General features: G+C 45.0%; 2 protein-coding genes and 1 long non-coding RNA gene across 4 annotated transcripts; all 3 read right to left on the reverse strand.

Moving 5' to 3' along the window:
- Positions 1-54: 54 nt before the first annotated feature.
- On the reverse strand, positions 55-5,238 carry galnt12 (UDP-N-acetyl-alpha-D-galactosamine:polypeptide N-acetylgalactosaminyltransferase 12). Its single transcript, XM_088318768.1, has 10 exons — positions 4,641-5,238; positions 4,014-4,183; positions 3,227-3,416; positions 2,920-3,105; positions 2,600-2,717; positions 1,957-2,133; positions 1,449-1,580; positions 1,261-1,362; positions 822-971; positions 55-466 (listed from the first exon to the last, which is right to left on the reverse strand). Exons 1-10 carry the CDS (start codon positions 4,961-4,963, stop codon positions 329-331), a joined length of 1,686 nt encoding a protein of 561 aa, XP_088174894.1. The 5' UTR covers positions 4,964-5,238; the 3' UTR covers positions 55-328.
- Positions 5,239-7,145: 1,907 nt separating this feature from the next.
- Positions 7,146-13,859, reverse strand: galnt4 (polypeptide N-acetylgalactosaminyltransferase 4). Of its 2 annotated transcripts, none has more exons than XM_088319580.1 (12): positions 13,449-13,859; positions 12,452-12,512; positions 10,527-10,927; positions 9,975-10,144; positions 9,681-9,870; positions 9,407-9,592; positions 9,220-9,337; positions 8,974-9,150; positions 8,100-8,231; positions 7,867-7,977; positions 7,609-7,761; positions 7,146-7,523 (listed from the first exon to the last, which is right to left on the reverse strand). In XM_088319580.1, exons 3-12 carry the CDS (start codon positions 10,898-10,900, stop codon positions 7,392-7,394), a joined length of 1,743 nt encoding a protein of 580 aa, XP_088175706.1. In that variant the 5' UTR covers positions 10,901-10,927; positions 12,452-12,512; positions 13,449-13,859; the 3' UTR covers positions 7,146-7,391. The 2 variants fall into 2 exon arrangements, with proteins under 2 accessions (XP_088175706.1, XP_088175707.1); XM_088319581.1 differs by lacking the exon at positions 13,449-13,859 and adding an exon at positions 12,594-12,612.
- Positions 13,860-15,035: 1,176 nt separating this feature from the next.
- On the reverse strand, positions 15,036-16,069 carry LOC148321745 (uncharacterized). The gene is made up of 3 exons (XR_015846829.1): positions 15,982-16,069; positions 15,767-15,898; positions 15,036-15,123 (listed from the first exon to the last, which is right to left on the reverse strand). It is a non-coding gene; the product is annotated as an uncharacterized LOC148321745 (long non-coding RNA).
- Between the last annotated feature and the right edge of the window lie 408 nt (positions 16,070-16,477).

A 16,477-nucleotide genomic window follows, 5' to 3' on the forward strand; every position in this document is an offset into this window, starting at 1 on the left:
AAAATCACACATTTTAAACATAAAAATGAGTGAATAAAAGACTGAAGAGATTAAAAAAAATTATATGGCTTATTTTTGAGTCTTTTGAAGCTGCACACTCGAAAAGATGAAGCAGGAAAAAAAACATTTCCTCTTTCAGTGTAAAACTTCCTCAGGCTAATCGACAGTTAGTCCAATGAGAGTCTGAGGGCGGAGCTTGGGCGCCCTCTGCGGGACAAACAGTAGAAAAACAGCCAAATCCACAAGGCTGCTCATAAAAATGAACACCTGCCCTTCGGTTGGTTGCGGGCCATCAAAAAAAAATAAATAAATAAATCAATAAAATAAGTCATAGGAATTCTTCAAAGGCCCACTTTTGGCGCGGGCTGCCCGAGCATGGCCGCAGGACCGGCGCCGGCACGCCGTCGTCCATCTGGTCCACCGCTTCCACGCACGTCAAGCTGTCCATGTGCAGCAGCCTGCCGTCCTACAAGCGACCACCAAACATTTGGCTCGTTTACCACTCGTACGCTGGATAGAAAAAGTCTACACACCCTTGTTCGAACGCCAGATTGGAGGAAAGTCCTTTCAAAGACTTTTGTTTACCGTTAATGTGACCTAGAACCTTATTGCCTTTTGGAAAAGGGAGGGGGCGTGTGAAAACAAATTTCAGAAATAAGGTAGTTGCACAAGTGTGCACACCCGCTTCTAAGTGGATGTCCGGAAGCGATCATGTTCATGTTCAATGGAAGCCGGATCTTGGCCTCATTTCTTTCGCAAAAACACAGACGGCATTTGAACAAGGGTGTGTAGACTTTCTCTGTCAAGCGCATACATCATACCTCCCTGAAGCTGAACTTCTGCTGCGCGAGTACGGGTAGACGGGGTTTGTTGCACGGCTGCACCGTCAGGTAGTTGCTGACGTTGTCGCCTTGCACGCAGGAGTCGCCCAGGTTGTAATGGAGGGCGCCGTCCGTCGAGTACTCGAAGAACTGCGGCACAGAAACTTGGGGTGAGGGCCCACGGCAACACATTTTAAGATCGCGCTCAACCATTTGGGAGAATCGTTCAAATGCCGCGCACACCAGCAATATTGACATTTAATATTGTTTTTTTTTTAAGGATTAAATGGGGTAGAAATAGGAAAAAGTAGGAAATTAAAAAAATTGAAAAAGCTAAATAAAAAGCAATAAAATGGAAGCAAAGCGAATTCAAAAGAATCTAAAACTGTAAAAGAAATGAGAGAGCCTAACGATTTGCGTCATTGACGTTTTGACCAACCTGATTTTGGCCCATCCCGTGGCAATGATATAAAATCATTCTTTTGTTTTTGCTTTCTGGGCTGTAGTCCAAACAAAAACCCGCCTTTCCGAGACTTTTCACCTAAAATACAAACGGGAAAAAAAAAATCACCACATGATAAAAAAAATAAAATAAAAAAATTAAAATTAAAAAAAATTATTTCTCACCATTCCAAAAAATCCCGGCCGATCCTCGGGCACGTAGAGATCGGGATAAATGTTGTCCAGGTACCACTTGAAGCTTTTGCAGCCCAGCTCCTTCCGCAGCCGACGGCGCTCCGACACGTCGCCGAAGTTCTCCTGAGAAGACGACAGGTGCTCGTTTTGGAAGCTCCCCGCGGCAAACAAGCCGCGCGTTATTGCGCAACACATTTGGGCGGACGACGAGGCGCTCGTTTAGCAAACGCTCAACAATTTTGGTGGATCGAGAAAGACAGAGGAGCTCAGAAAATTTCTCACTCCTCGCGGCTAATTTGCATAATCTTTGTCCAAAAGGTGGAGGTGTTCATTTTACACCGTTTCAGTGTTGATCAATTTGCAGGTTCTCGGTGTTAAAGACTGGTTAATTTTTCACCAGGTCCGTCAACGATTGTTGACGCCAGCGTCACCTGATCTCGGCAACGCGAGCTTGATTACGCGGCAGGTGACGGACGACGTGAGCAACGAGCCGACTCACCGTTCGGGCGCGGCGGTGGCGGTGGTAGTAGATCTCCTTTTCATGGTCCAGCCACACTTCGACGGCGCGCACGCTGTTGGCCAGCGCTTTGGCGCGCGAGTACGGCGACGCTTTGGGGAAGATGTGGCCCACGTGGGAGCACGGGTGAACTTCCAGGCTGCCGCCGCATTGCCAAATCTGCAGGAAGCGGCGCGCCGGCCGCGATGCACTCATTTCAGAACTTATTTGACGTTTAGTTAATCAGATTGTGGCACATTGAGTGCACATTGTGGACATTTTCCTGCCACTAGGTGGCAGGAGAGTTTCATGGTGACAGGAAGAGCACATTTTTCTTTTCAGAAATGAATTGCAACAGGAGGTTTTTTGTTTTTTTTTAACTCAAAATCATTCCACAATCATGTCACTTCATTTTACATGCTTGCCGTATTTTTCATTCACAATTTCAGCCTTCACGCATCATTTTTTCTGAAATTTTTAAATGACTAAAACAGAGTGAAATTTAAAAAAAAAAAAAAGTGGACGCTTTGCTAGACAGCTTGCCAGCAAATCGCAACGCACACAAAGACGAACAACGCTGCTGTTTTGATTTTGGAATGTGTTTTGGTTGACATTTTTGTGCGGAAAATATGAATTGTTTTCTTACCCGGAAGGAAAATTCCAGGTTCTCTCCTCCCCACACCTCCATGCCGGTGTCGTACGTGCCCAAGTAGGCGAAGTAGCTCTTGCGGATGGAAAACAAACCGCCGGCCATCGTGGGAGACCTGACAAAGGGCGAAATCATTTTGCTCAGTTCAGTTTTTGCGTGAAAGGGGAAGCCATGCAAACGATATTTGACATGATCTCGGTGTGAAAGAAGTGGTTATTGGGAAAGTCGTCGTTTTTGCAGGGTGAGTGCATGAAATTTGCAGCCATTCTCGAGGATGTCGACATGAAACGGTTTCGTGGGGGGGGGGCGACACGTGCCTGACGACATCAATGGGCGAGCTGCGGCGTTTCTTCTCGTGCTCCGGGATGACGTGCCACTTGAAGACCATTCCCCAGTTGAAGCCGCCGACGTTCGGCTCGCCCGGGTTGCCCAAATATTCAAAGGTGTCCCAGTTGATGGAGTCGATGACGGGACACACCACGGCTTTCGGCTCCTCCTTGATCCTGGCGGCGCCACGCAAAACGCAAAATAAATAAATAAATAAAAAGCAACAAACAACGAGCCCGATCCACCCAAAAAGTTTGGGAGATTTAAATGACAGAAATCGTGCCGCTGGAAGTGTACCGCTGCAGAAGCGGCTCCAGCCAGCCTTCGTGGCACTCGCAGTGGCAATCGAGGAAAGTCACCACGTCGCCCGTGCTGAACGAAGCCCCGAGCAGGCGGGCGCGCACCAGGCCCTCCCGCTTGGTGGCGCGGATCAGACGCACCTTCCGCAAGCCGGACAGGTACTTCTCCAAAGGCTCCTTCAGGTGATCTTCACCAAAGAACATTTTTAAGCAAATGATACACATCCCGAGATTTCATCATTCCACACTTAATTTCAGTGCTGTTGTTTTTTTGTTTTTTTTTAATATTAATATTAGGGTATTTTCCTTACACCGAATAAGAATTTTGCGAGGTTGTCGTCGCGAAAGCATTAGAGATTGCAAGTCAAAGTGTTTCGTAGCTTAAAAATTCCAATTGGAGTCGATTAATCGATGGCAATACCGATTAATTTATTGTTTGTTAAAGTATAAAAGAGGAACTTGCATATCAAAATTGTCATCGCAATATTATGACAAGTCGCAATTAGATTCTTTTTTTCAAAATGCATCTGTTTTCATTTATTGGATTGCAACATGACGAACACACTGACACACCTGCGATGGCATGCAAATAATTGGAGGAGCCCCGAAAAACTTGTTTGAAAAAAATGTCAGTGACGAACAGCACTAATTGGACTTCCAAACTTCTCTTTGTCTTTGCACAACAAGTCGGTACCTGCGCGGGCATATTGGTGCCACGTGATCGAAACCGAACCGCGCGTGTGTGTGTGTGGGTTCCAAGCGCACGACGCGGTCGGCCGACTCACCTCGGTCGCTGTTGTCGTCAACGAGGATCAGCTCCTTGAGCAGGATGTCGGGCGACGTCTCCAGCACGCTGTGGACCGTCCTGAGCAGCGTGGACCACGCCTCGTTGTAGACGGCGATCACCACCGACGTGGTCGGCAACGAGCGGTAGTCGTACTGCGCGTCTCGGCAGCTGCAACAACAGAACACAACTTTTAACGATGCAGGCCTCGGTAAAAAATTATGTACTTTTTGGCGTCTATATCCATCAATTGCAGTGAATGAGTTAACAGATGCAATTTAAAAAAAAATGATTTAAAAAAAAAAATAAAAAATCAGAAAACTATTTTTGGGTGGCGTTTGTGTGTGTGAGCTTGTCTGGCAGCATTTTCACAATGTGTGGATGCTTGACTTTCAACATTGACTGGAAAGTGCAAATGTTGGAGTCGCAGCATTCACGCAACAGAAAGTTTTCGTATGGAATGGCGGACAAGGTTGACTTTTTGGGTTGCATTTTAATGAATTGTTCAAATTTTGCGATCCGTCTGTTACAGCTGCAGATGTTGATGATGCTGACGATGACTTTGTGCTCACCATCTCTGTTTGCAAAATACAATAGAACACAATACAACTTTAGAAAAGTTACTCACAGGGGGTTCCTCCTCTCGGGCAGGCGGCGATGCAGTGAGATCTTGTCACTGACGTAAATGTTGATCTGATGCTTGGAGATGCTTTCTTCCTGCTGGCGCTTCTCGTCGGCGTTCAGCATCAACATGACCGGCTTGCCCAGCTCCCCGGGGGCGTTCGGGTCGTGGGGGGGCTTCTCGTACACGGGCCTCTTGGGGTCGCCGGTGGGGGCGGAGACGGAGGGGGAGGCGCGATTCAGCTCGTCACCCAAGTAGACGAAAAGAAAAGCCAAAAAGGCGACGCCGCTGAGGAAAAGTTTCAGGCGCTTCCGTCTGCAGGCGGCCATGTCGTGACTTCTTCCTAGTCTCGCCTCGTCTCGTCTCGCAACAGTTTCGTCCGCGGACCTTTAGTCACGTGGCCCGCCACCCAGTCGCTAATTGCAGCTTCATCTGCAGCGCCTTTTTCTCCTCCTCCTCCTGCTCGCTCTCCTCTTCGCATTTACGTGACTCCCTTCATTGCAACAACGAGACGAAAATAAATGGATTAGCCAGCAGGGATTATTTTGTTACTCGGATTAGCTACCGAGGTTGGTTATTTAGCACGAGTAAATGAGTCCATCCAGGTCAATACGAACTTTGGTGAGAGATTTAATTCTAGACAGACACTTCGCTTCCGTATGTTTTTCAAATTAAAACAGGCGTTGGGGTCTTTTTTTTTATTGTTCTTACGCAATAAAAGTTGTTTTCTCTTTTAATTATAACTGTTGATTATAGAACGAGTTTTATTTAGTGTCCACGCTTTATTTGGGGTAATTGAGGAATAAAAGTGGAATCGTTTGTAGACCAACTGTGAGAGTCTTACAATATCTGATTCGAATTTGCCAGGTGTTACATTTCAATGTATTTATAAATAAGTCGATTTTTATATCATTTTATTATTTTTTAGGGGTTAACCATCGTTTTGGGTTGATTTCGGTTTTGGATTTATTTTGAAGCACATCCTGGAAAAGCACAGTTGCTTACTTCCGTCGAATGATAAATGGTGCGTTCAAAACATTTCGCAATTATTCAAATCGCGTTTAATCAACAAATTTAGTCCAACAATAACTCAAACCTAAGGTTTAATTCTCTTTACTAAATTGGGACAAAGGTTCGAGGAGATGTAACAAAAGGGAGTAAATATAAACGATAGCAAAAATATTATTTATTGATTTTATTTTTACGTATTGTAGTTTGTCTAATTGGTGATGCCGTAGCGTGACGTCACCAATCACCATACGTCTTCCGCATTGAGGCATATAATTTGCATTTTCATTGCGAACAGCCAATCAGAATGACCACTGCGATAGGTGGCACAAAATGCATACAAATTGCTTCTTAAAATGTTTTTGTTCACTTTTTTTACTTAAATTTATTCCTGCTTGTATTTTAAGTATATGTTTTGCATTTTATTTTATTAAACCATGCGGTTTCCCACGTACAAAGTGATTTTCTAACGTAGTGGTGGGACACTCAATCGCTGCACAAATGCAAAGTATTAAAATTCGGAATTTTTTTGTGTTAATGAATTTAATAAATATTATAAAACATTCTATTTTCGAGCTGTTATGAGCTAAAATTATCTGCCTCAACTGTGTACATTTTAAAATAAAAGCTCTATATTCTGGAACGTTTAGGGTGTACCTTGTCTATCGCCCAAATACGTATTTTGTGGATTTATAAATCATCACATTTCATATTAATTTGATTGAATCCATTTTAAAAAAGCATTGGCCAATGTCATAGTCGTAAATGTTCAATATCCCCCAGTCAGGAATACTGATTTCAAATCTGTTAATAAAGCTATAAAACCAATCTACACAATGTGAAGTGTCCTTCGCTTTTACCACCAGGGGGCGACCTCGCAACGTTAACGAGTGAGACGACAACGTTGCAACCATTCAAAGTTTTAATTGCAGCCCTTCAAAATCAAGTCATCCTCACCTGCATTGCATCAGTAGTTTCAGGAGCGCTTAAGTCAACTTTGTCCCTCAAAGAAAATTGCAGAGACAAAAGCAAAGCCACGTGACGTTTCTCCATTTTCTTGAAGTACAGTCAGACATGGAAAAAAAAAAGTCATCCAACAGTCACGTTGTCGTTCTATAGATTACATTTACATTACATTGATAATCTCCTTTCAAAAAGGCACAGAGATTCAGTCGGGATCAAAAATAAAAAATAATTTAAAAAATTGCACTTATTACCGTTAAAAGTGTCGTTTGGTCTCAGGTGGTTTGAGGAAACAGCTGCGCGAGGTCAAAACCACCTCAGTGTTTTTTTTTTTTTAACATTTCCTTTTTTTTTTGAGGGCGGGGGCACTTATTGGTGATTTATTCTGTTTTTTTTTTCAAGCATTAGGGGGGAGTTAAATATTATCTTATCTTATTTAATCTTATTTTCACAATACATTTAGAATGTGCATCAAGAATTTGGGGATTTTCGCTATTCACAGACAGAATATTTTGTCAGTGGCAACAGCGGAAATGACGTTCCCTCCGCATCTTCCCTCCTCCTCAGGCTGTTTTGGAGTGGTGCAGGCAGGCACTTGGTGAGCATGTCACGTTTCCGGAGGCATGTCTATGCTACATGACGGCCAAAACTCAGCATTCTTCATCTCAGCAGCACACGCGGGAAGAAAAAAAAAAATCCAAATAAAACTAAACGGGAATAAATCCTCTTCATTTCCCTCTCTCGTCTTTCCCGAGCGAGCGACAAAGTCAGTTGGGCTTCCGACGTTTACCACTCAAACTTCCAGTGCTGATTTTGATCGTGCACGTCGCAGGGCCTCATGTGGACGTCAGCGCGGCCTTCGGGAGTGCGGTAGGCCGTGATGCACTTGTCCGACTGAGGGTGGTAGATGCTTTTGTCCTGGCGGGAGGGAAACCAAACCCAAAAAAAAAGGCGCAATAAGAGCGAGAGATGAGATGAGCGTGACAAGGCGGCCGCCGCTTACGTCTCGAAAGTCCCACACGATGGCGGCCGGCGTGGCGTCGCGGTCGCCGGGGCAGTTCCTCACGCCGATGGCGGTGCGGCCCTCGGCCACCTCGGCGCACAACTCCGTCACCGAGTTGAAGCGGATTTCCTTCCGGGACGTGTACTCAAAGTACTGAGACGCAGAAGCGATAAACGGAAATGTCATCGATCCGACCAAAATTTCTCGCCAATCAAATCACTTTATGACGATCCAAACGTAGTCAAGTGCGTCCGTCACCTGGTTGCCGCCTTGCCCGTGACAGCCGAACAGCGACAGATGCGAGCCGGTGGGATTGTGATCCGGCGCGTTGTAGTCCAGACAGTCCGAGCGGATTCCCGAGCTGCGCACCTTCGTTGGAGGACAACGATCAAGCCAAATCGGGATTTGTGCAAACAAGTTCCGACATTTAATATGCGTTTCATAAGACCTCAAAAAAACAAATCTCAGCGTGTGCGCAACGAGGCACTCACCGCTCCGTGCCAGCCGTCCCGGTCCTCGGGCACGTGCAAGTCCGGGTAGACGTTGGTCAGGTACCATTGGAAAGACTTGCAACCCAGCCGCTCTCTGAGCTGCAGGCGCTCGGAAATGTCGCCGTAGTTCTCCTGTCAGGTGCAAAATATCGTCATCATCATCAAAAACAATTCATTTGCGAGAACGTCGACGCGCTCACGTTCATCCGGAGCATGGACGTGTTTGCAAAGGTGTGGAGCTGCCAGCTGCCAACACTCGCAGTGCAAACATTTGTGCGAGCGCGCACGTGAAATGTTATCTTGGTTGCTTTGCGGAACGACGCCCTTTTTTGTGCGCTGCAGGAACGAGGAAGTGGTTCGCCACAAATACTTTGCCTGTCAGAGCCAAAGTCTGACGGACTAAAGTTACAAAAAAAAATGTGTGACTTGTCCCAGCTGTGAAATTTACAAATTTGTAATGACTTCTGGTCTCATGCTGATTTTATTTTATTTATTTTTTTACTTTGACTATTTGCGTTAATACCTCAAGAATATTCTGATCATTTTCTATTCTAATGACTTTGACTCTATTTGAGTTATTTTTAAATTATTGATTGTAATTACTTTTTAGAATTTCATTTGATATTTATTTGGATTGTAATTTGTTATGTTAGATATTGAAGCTATAATATTTGTCTCATTTATTAATTGATGTATTTTGTCATTTAAAATTCTTCCATTTTTTTTTTTTTATTCACATTTTTGATTTACGTGTTTGGATTCCAACCAGATCTGATGACTTTAGCCTTATTTTAATTTTTTAAATCATTTTTTTCATTATAATTATTTGTATTTTTTTTCAGGAGGTCGAGCAGCCGCCGTCTTATTCGCGCACCTTTTTTGCCGGCGGGTTCCTTTTGTAGAAGTGCTGCTTGGAGTCGTCCATCCACACCTCGGCGGCCCGCACCGTGTTCTGCAGGAAGTTGGGCCGAGCGTACGGCGCCTTCTTGGGGAACACGTGGCCCACGTGTGAGCAGGGGTGGATCTCCAGGCTGCCGCCGCACTGCCACACCTGCGGGACCACGCACACGCTCAAGTAACGGGCGACGGGCCGCGGCAACGCTCGGGAGGCGGCGCTGACCCGAAAGGAGAGCTCCAGGTTCTCCCCTCCCCACACCTCCATGCCCGTGTCGTAAGTGCCCAGTTGCTCAAAGTAAGCCTTGCTGACCGCAAACAAGCCGCCCGCCATGGTCGGGGACCTGGCGAGGACGAGCGTCACGGCCACGGTTACAAGTCGGCCGGTGCCGACAAAGCTTTTGGAAAGTCACCTGAGCGGCTCGATGCGCGACTCGCGGCGTTGGCGTTCCCGCTCGGGCACGGCGTGCCACTGGAAGGTCAGCCGCCAGTCGAAGCCGCCGATCATGGGCTCCTCCGGCTGCATGTAGAACTCGAAGGTGTTCCAGTCGATGGTGTCGATGACGGGGCACACGATGGTGCGCGGGTTCTCCTCGATCCTTGAAAGAAAAAAAAAACAAAACGGACGTCACCGCGCAACGATGCATTTTCTCAAATGGCGGGAGATTGGATGGAAGGCGGACGCACCTCTCCAGCAGAGGCTCGATCCAGCCGGGGACGCACTCGCAGTGGCAATCGAGGAAGGTGAGCACGTCGCCGGTGGAGTAGCTGGCGCCGATGAGACGGGCCCGGACCAGGCCTTCGCGTTTGATCGTGCGGATCAGGCGAACGCGCTGCAGGTTGCTCAGGTATTCGGCCAGCTGGCTTTTTAGGTAGCCTAAAAATTCAAAAAAAATTGGATGCACCAACAACACATTTTGGAATGGTTTTCAAACACAAATACTTTTTGAAGAACGGCAATTTTCCCGCCGGATGTCGCACCTCTGTCGCTGTAGTCGTCCACCAGGATGATTTCCTTGAGCAGGACGTCGGGCGTGCTCTCCAGGACGCTGTGGACGGTCCTGAGCAGCGTGGACCACGCCTCGTTGTAGAAGGCGATGACGACGGAAGTGGTGGGCAAACGGCGGTAGTCGAACTGCTTACTGCGGCACCTGAGGAGTGACAACACTTTTTTTTTTTTAATTTGCACGTCGTGTCGTGTCGCTCAGCATCCAGATGGCAGCCATTAGGTGAAGTCATAAAGAAGGCTGTCCGGAGCAACATACCGCAGCAGAGCGCACAAAGACGCTGAGTCAACAAAAAAGTCAACTTGCGGGCAGAGGGCAAAAACAATAAAAAAATAAATAAAATTCCCAGAACACAAAAGGAGCAGAGCCACTTTTTGTTTTGGGAATTCCTGAAAATCAAGTTCTGCTCAAAGACCAAACGGGCTGCACGTGTTTGCGTTGTGACTTGAAAACTTTCTGGACCGGGACACCTTCGGCTAGCGCAAACGTGCTCATTTTGTTGCAAGCTAACGTGGCAAAAACTCACTCGGGCATCCTGTTGTCTTTGATGTGCCTGTGGAGCGAAATCATGTCGCTGACAAAGATGTTGATGGCGTAGCGCTCCACGCTGTCCTCCGCCTGCGTCTTCTCCTCCGGCTTCAGGTGGAGGCCCGCCGCCCGGCCCCACTCGCCCGGCGCATTGTCGTCCGCCGGCGGCTTGGCGTAGACGGGTGCGGCCGGCTCGCCCGCGTCGGGCTCTGTGCCGTCGACTTTCCGAGGCTCCAGCGCGTCGCCGGAGGCCGCCGAAGATGACAACGAGGAGGCGGGCAGGACCAGGAGGAGGTAAGCCAGCCACAGCAGCCACAGCAGGAAGAACGCTTTGGCCAGCACACCCAGTTTTTGCGAGCAGCGCCCCCTCATGGCCGCCAGCTCCAAGGGGAAGAAATCCTGCGGGAAAGGGGGGGGGGGGCGATTACTGAGCAAATCTGATTGGCTGCTTGCAGAGGTGAGCAAATCAGAAGCCTCTTCAAGTGACTTGCTTCAAATTCCATTTATTTTTTTTGTTTCTTTTCACAAAATGGGCTTACTCGCCGTCAGAAATGTCAATCTTAAGGCAACAAAATGCTGCACGGCTCCCGCAAAGACATTTTATTCGCAAGACATAGTTGTTGGCATTTTTCGGCGTCGTTTAGCGCGGCTGATCCACGGTATCACGTGCTTGGCAGATTATTTGAAGGAAACAGGAAGAAGGCCATGTTGGTGCCCCGCCAGCGAGCTCGGCTCGAGTTTACAAAACGAGACGCCAGAGGACAAAAAAGCCCTTTGATGGGAGCCACGCCGACAACTTGACATGCAGGCCAAATCCGTCCCGTCTCTCCATCGCTGCCGTTCGACACTTTCAATTAGTGGTTAACGTTCCTAAAATCAGATTTAAAAGTTGTTTGATGTTGAGCAGCGACCACAAGCGATGCTCGTCGCTCATCAGGGGAGCACATTTGAACGCACATGCTAACGTTCGCGTCGTTTTCTCACTTTCAGGCTTGGAACTGGAAAATTTTTCAAACGTTAGATTGGACAAAATAAAATTCCCAGCATTTGGATCCGTTTGAATTTAAAAATTGATATTCAAATGATTCCTCAATCATCAAAAATAAAATTGGTCAAAGGACAGCAAATTTGAATCATTGATGACGTTTTGAGTCCCGAAAAGTATTTTTTGAGGAGAGAAGAAGCCAGACGAGTAGAGTAAAGATTTATTTTATTATTTTTTTTTTAACATTGCAGTGTAAAAATTCTTGAATATGCCAACAAGTACCAACAGGAGGCCCTTGTTCTCCTACACTTTTTTTTGTGTGTGTGTTAAGACGCAGATTCCAGCAGAACAGGCTGCTTACGATTCATCGACTGCGACTGCACGTGTCGCTTTCTAATAAAGGACGCGACTCGTTTCCTCATCCAGCTTTCGATGGGGCCGGCGGGTTGCTACGCAGCACAGCAAATACGCAGCAACATCAAAAGCCACAAAACCGCTGAAAGGATTCAAAATTAAATGTCACGTCTATTTATAACAGATTGTGAGAAGCAAGATATTCCCCATCCACGGCGGTATTGACCAGAGTTTTGGGATGTTGTCCGTGCGAAGAAAGATTTGCGGCCAGTGGATATCGACTAAAAAAAAATGTAAAATTTGCGAAATCAAATGAGTGCAGAGTATTTTTTTTCCAACTTTTATCGGTTTTGTCAAACATTTTTTGTTGCTCAGTCAGCAAAGTTTTGTAAATAGTGTCCAATGATTTTGATTTACTTAAAAAAGCGAGCAACATTCAAATAAAAAAAAAAAAAAGAGGAGGAAACTTAACCTCAAGTGGAGTGACTCCTTGGAATTTCAAGTTTGAACTTTCTGCTCGAAAAGTTTTGGAGGAAGCGAAGCAATTTTGTTCAGGAAGACAAAAAAGTCTCGTCGTCGCCTACCTCGGCCGCCAGTCACATGAGTCCGAGGCCGTCGCGGTTGTTGTTTGTCGTCCTCTGCTCTCTGGAGAAAAGAAGAAATGAAAAGCAAAGAAAACTGAAAACAAAAACCCCTGGCGTGCAGTTGTCAGCAGAAGTCGCCTACATCCTCGCGTTGCTCCACGCGAGTCGGCGAGATAGCCGGCGTCAAGAAAGGAAAGGCTACGCAGGCACTCCCGGTTTGGTCTTTCAAAATAAGATTTACCGAGTGACGTTTTTTTTTAACTCCGTAAATATTACCTTTTACTTTTAAAAATAAGACTTTTGCGGGCAAATTGAAAGTTCCTGACATTTACCTAGTACAACTTACAACTTTTTTTTCAAGAAAATCTACTTCTATTAAAAGATTTTCTGGAAGTCTGGAAAGTATTTGAATTCTTCAGGGAAATGCAACTTGAAAATATTTACCTTTAAAAAAGATATTTTTTCCTGGTAAAAGAAAAAACGTATTTCTTTAAAAAAAAAAAATCTTACAAAACAATTTTCTCTAAAGATTCTATTTTTTTCGGGAAAGCATTCTAGTTGGAAAATATACCGGTATTTAAATGTACCATATTTATTATTTTACATTGGACATTTCAAACGGTTATATAAAACTTAATTTGTCTTGCCATTTCACACCCTTGTTTTCAGGCAATCGGGCGTGACGTCATGTTGCCTCTTTTATGGTTTTGGTTGTGTGAAAGACTGAATGATGTCTGTGTGTGCCGCATGAATCAACAATGTGTGCATGTGCGTGTGCGCGTGTTTGTTTGCCATTCTCGGCTTGCTTTGCGTCGTCGAGGTCCTGCTCATGCCGGACCGAGTTCCTCTGGCGTGGCCTGTTATTGTTAGGCGGACACCTGCACTCTTTGGTTTCACGCCAACCTCGTTTTTTTTTTTCCGCCTCCTCTTTTCATTCTCTTGTTCTCATTCCCCTCCTTTTCCTCCCCACCTCCTCCCTTCCCTCCCCTGCACTGACCTCATTCCTCCAGGCGGCCAGTGCCAAAGAAGGTCTTGGTGGATTTTTTGTCTTCTTCACAAGTTTAAGCTGTCTTGTTTCTCTCGTGTCGTTGCTCACGTTGTCTTTGGGCGTGTGTGTTCATTTGATGGTTCTAAAGTACACGAGTCGCAAAAACTTGGGCGCAAAAAGGTGCAAAGAGCTCCACCTAGTGGCTTTGTTGACCAACGCGTCGTCAGGAAGTCAAGTCAGGGCGTTGCTATGGTGATGACGAAGCAGACCTCCTCAGACTTTTAAAACTTTAAAAGCGTTCACAATTCAATTCTATTCCCACGATAAAATTATTTAATTTTCACTCTATTCTATTTTAATTTCCAACCTGCTGTCAAAGGAAGCAACTGAAAGCAACGTAGACTGGCCGAGCCGCTGGCTGCAACACAAGACACGAGCGGGGACGAGAGGCACGACCCTTGTCCTGTGTTGCAGCCCCCGGCCCGGCCCGGCCCAAGCCTGGTTCGGTCCGGTCCAACGCGTTGGTCACCTGCGCCTGCAAAAAAAGACGAAAAACACATCGGGTTAGTGTTGGGGGGGGAACCCGTTACAAAAGTAACGCATTACTTTTGTGATACATGACGTTTTGAAAGTATAACGCATTTCCAATATTTTGAAATACGATTACAGTTACTCAGGTTACTCGTTACTTATTTAGGAATCATGACAGGACTTTAATCCAAAACTTTGAAAGAAAATGCTCGAGCACATCTTCTCCTTTGTTTGATTTGGAGAAAGCTACAAAAAGAAGAATTCTTTAACTCTCGGCGATTATTTATTGACTGGAATACAAATATTGATCAAAGGCGGTAATCTCCTACGAGACAGTCGAACCATTTCATATTATCGTGACGAGTTAACTTTACCGGCTGCAGTATGGTAGAAGATTTTGCTTTTTTTTGTTAAAGCGTCAAAATCATTGGCATAAATAAATTAAATAAATAAATGAATTAATCACTAATGTATTTTTTTTCAAAGTAACTCAAACTTGAGTAAGTGAGTAGCTCTAGAAAGACCAAACCAAATTAGCGTACTTCCCTCGTCATCTTTGTGGGTCTCCTCATGGTAGAAGTGATTAAAAATGCCACGTGGCGAAGTGAAACTGGCTTCGGGCGCAGATTTGTTTTTGTTTTTGTTCATTCAGATTGCTTGTTTATAAAAAATTGACTTTTACGGCGCATTATCAATTCTTACTGACCTTTGTCAAAATGTTGCATTCCACAAGGGAACAAAAGTAAGAAATCATTCCAAATTGAAGAAGAAAAAAAAGAAAGAAAGTTGACGAGGATGAACGACTCTAAATCCAATGTATCTGTGCGGTAAAACTCGACTAATGGGGTGTGTGAAAGGATGCCGACACCTCATTCCTCACCGGCGTGAAGGCAAAAGAAAAAAAAAAAGACATGCACCAAAAAAAAAAAAACTTCAGTGGCCCAAATTGCCTCAAGAAGAAGGTTAATGACAAAAAAGGTCTCGAGAGAAAAAGCACAAAATGGAGAGCAACACGTGAGGAACGCTCGTTTCGTTCCAAAGAAAGATTGAAACATTTCCAGCTTACTTATTCTAATTCCCTTCGAGACGGACGAGCCCGTCCGAGTCTGCTGAATAAGCCTCTCTGTTCTCTGCTCTTGCCGATGCCGTCGTTCTGAATGAAACACAAAAAAGGAAATGCTTCATTGCGATCATTTAGCGTCGGAGAGGGAGAAGAAATCACAAAATGTTCACGTTCTTCCGCGTGAAGATCAAGTTTGGTGGCAGGAGGAGGTTGAGCTAAAAATGGCCTCGAGCGCCTCGGAATTTGCGGGGAGGCAGTTTTCGGTCGCGACATAGTACATTGACCAAAAAGTCGCAAAAACAAGTCTGCCATTTTAACTCGTTTACTGCCATTGACGGCTAAAGACGTCCAAGTTTTTTTTTTTTTTTGCACCCGGCTGGTCATGAATGAGTAAAGCAACCATTTTACGTTCATTTTTGTTGCTTTGGGCCATTTTCAGGCTTCGTTCAAAAACATATTTGGAGCAGGAAACGCAAAACTAGTTTCAAATAAGAAGAAAAAAATAACGAGGAGCATCCCTGATGAAAATAATGGCACAACATCAAATTCAGGCAGCTGGCCAAAGACAAAATCATTTTTCATACGATGACCTTGCAAAATCATACAAACGATTTTCTCCTGGTCGGCCGTGACGAGCTGCATTCCTGCAAAAATGTTGACTGAGATGAAACAGTCTTAATATTACGGTTGGGCGCTTCCCTCAGCGAGGAGTCAAACGTATCCGTGACCTTACTTGTGAGTCATGAAGCCACACGGGGCGATCGCACTCGCTGCAGGCGTGTCAGCGTGAGGGAGCTAAATGTGTGAAGCCCCGCAGGAGGATGACGACACGCGTCTTCATCGTCTCCACTTGGGTCAACTGCCGCTGGAAAAAGAAACAGACAAAACGGACCCTCAGAATCAAAATGGTTAGACGGCCCGTTTCTTCAGACCTTTTTCTTTTTTTACCATTTTCACGATGATGTGATGTATGATGTCATCAAAGCCATCTGAAGCAGGTGATGTCATTTTCCTCATTGTACACTTAACTTGACTCCTGCAAGAATCACAAGTCAATTTAAGTCTTCAGGGGAAATCGGTTTATATGTGGACTGCACACTTAATCCCAATTTTAGACACAATTGTAAATTCAAAAGGTCCAATATTTGAAAAAAAAATTCCAATTTATGCATCTCAAAGTCATATCGTTATTTCTGATATTTTGTGACCTACATGAGAGGGTCAAAAAGATGAGAAACAATCCTCATTGTTCACACTGCCCAAAAATAATAATAATAATAATAAAAATAAATATGGTTAAAAAATTAAACTATTTGAATTATTGGTAGAGCTCTTGCACTGTTCCAGTGCCAAATAATGTGATATATTTCTGTATGATGACTAACAAGAAATATGCAAACAGGAAATCAGCTTTTTTTTTTTTTTTTTTTTTTTTTTTAAATCA

The sequence above is a fragment of the Idiotropiscis lumnitzeri genome, chromosome 16 (genome assembly GCF_059441095.1).
Source record: "Idiotropiscis lumnitzeri isolate Australia: NSW breed Sydney's pygmy pipehorse chromosome 16, RoL_Ilum_1.0, whole genome shotgun sequence".
Lineage (NCBI taxonomy): Eukaryota > Metazoa > Chordata > Actinopteri > Syngnathiformes > Syngnathidae > Idiotropiscis > Idiotropiscis lumnitzeri.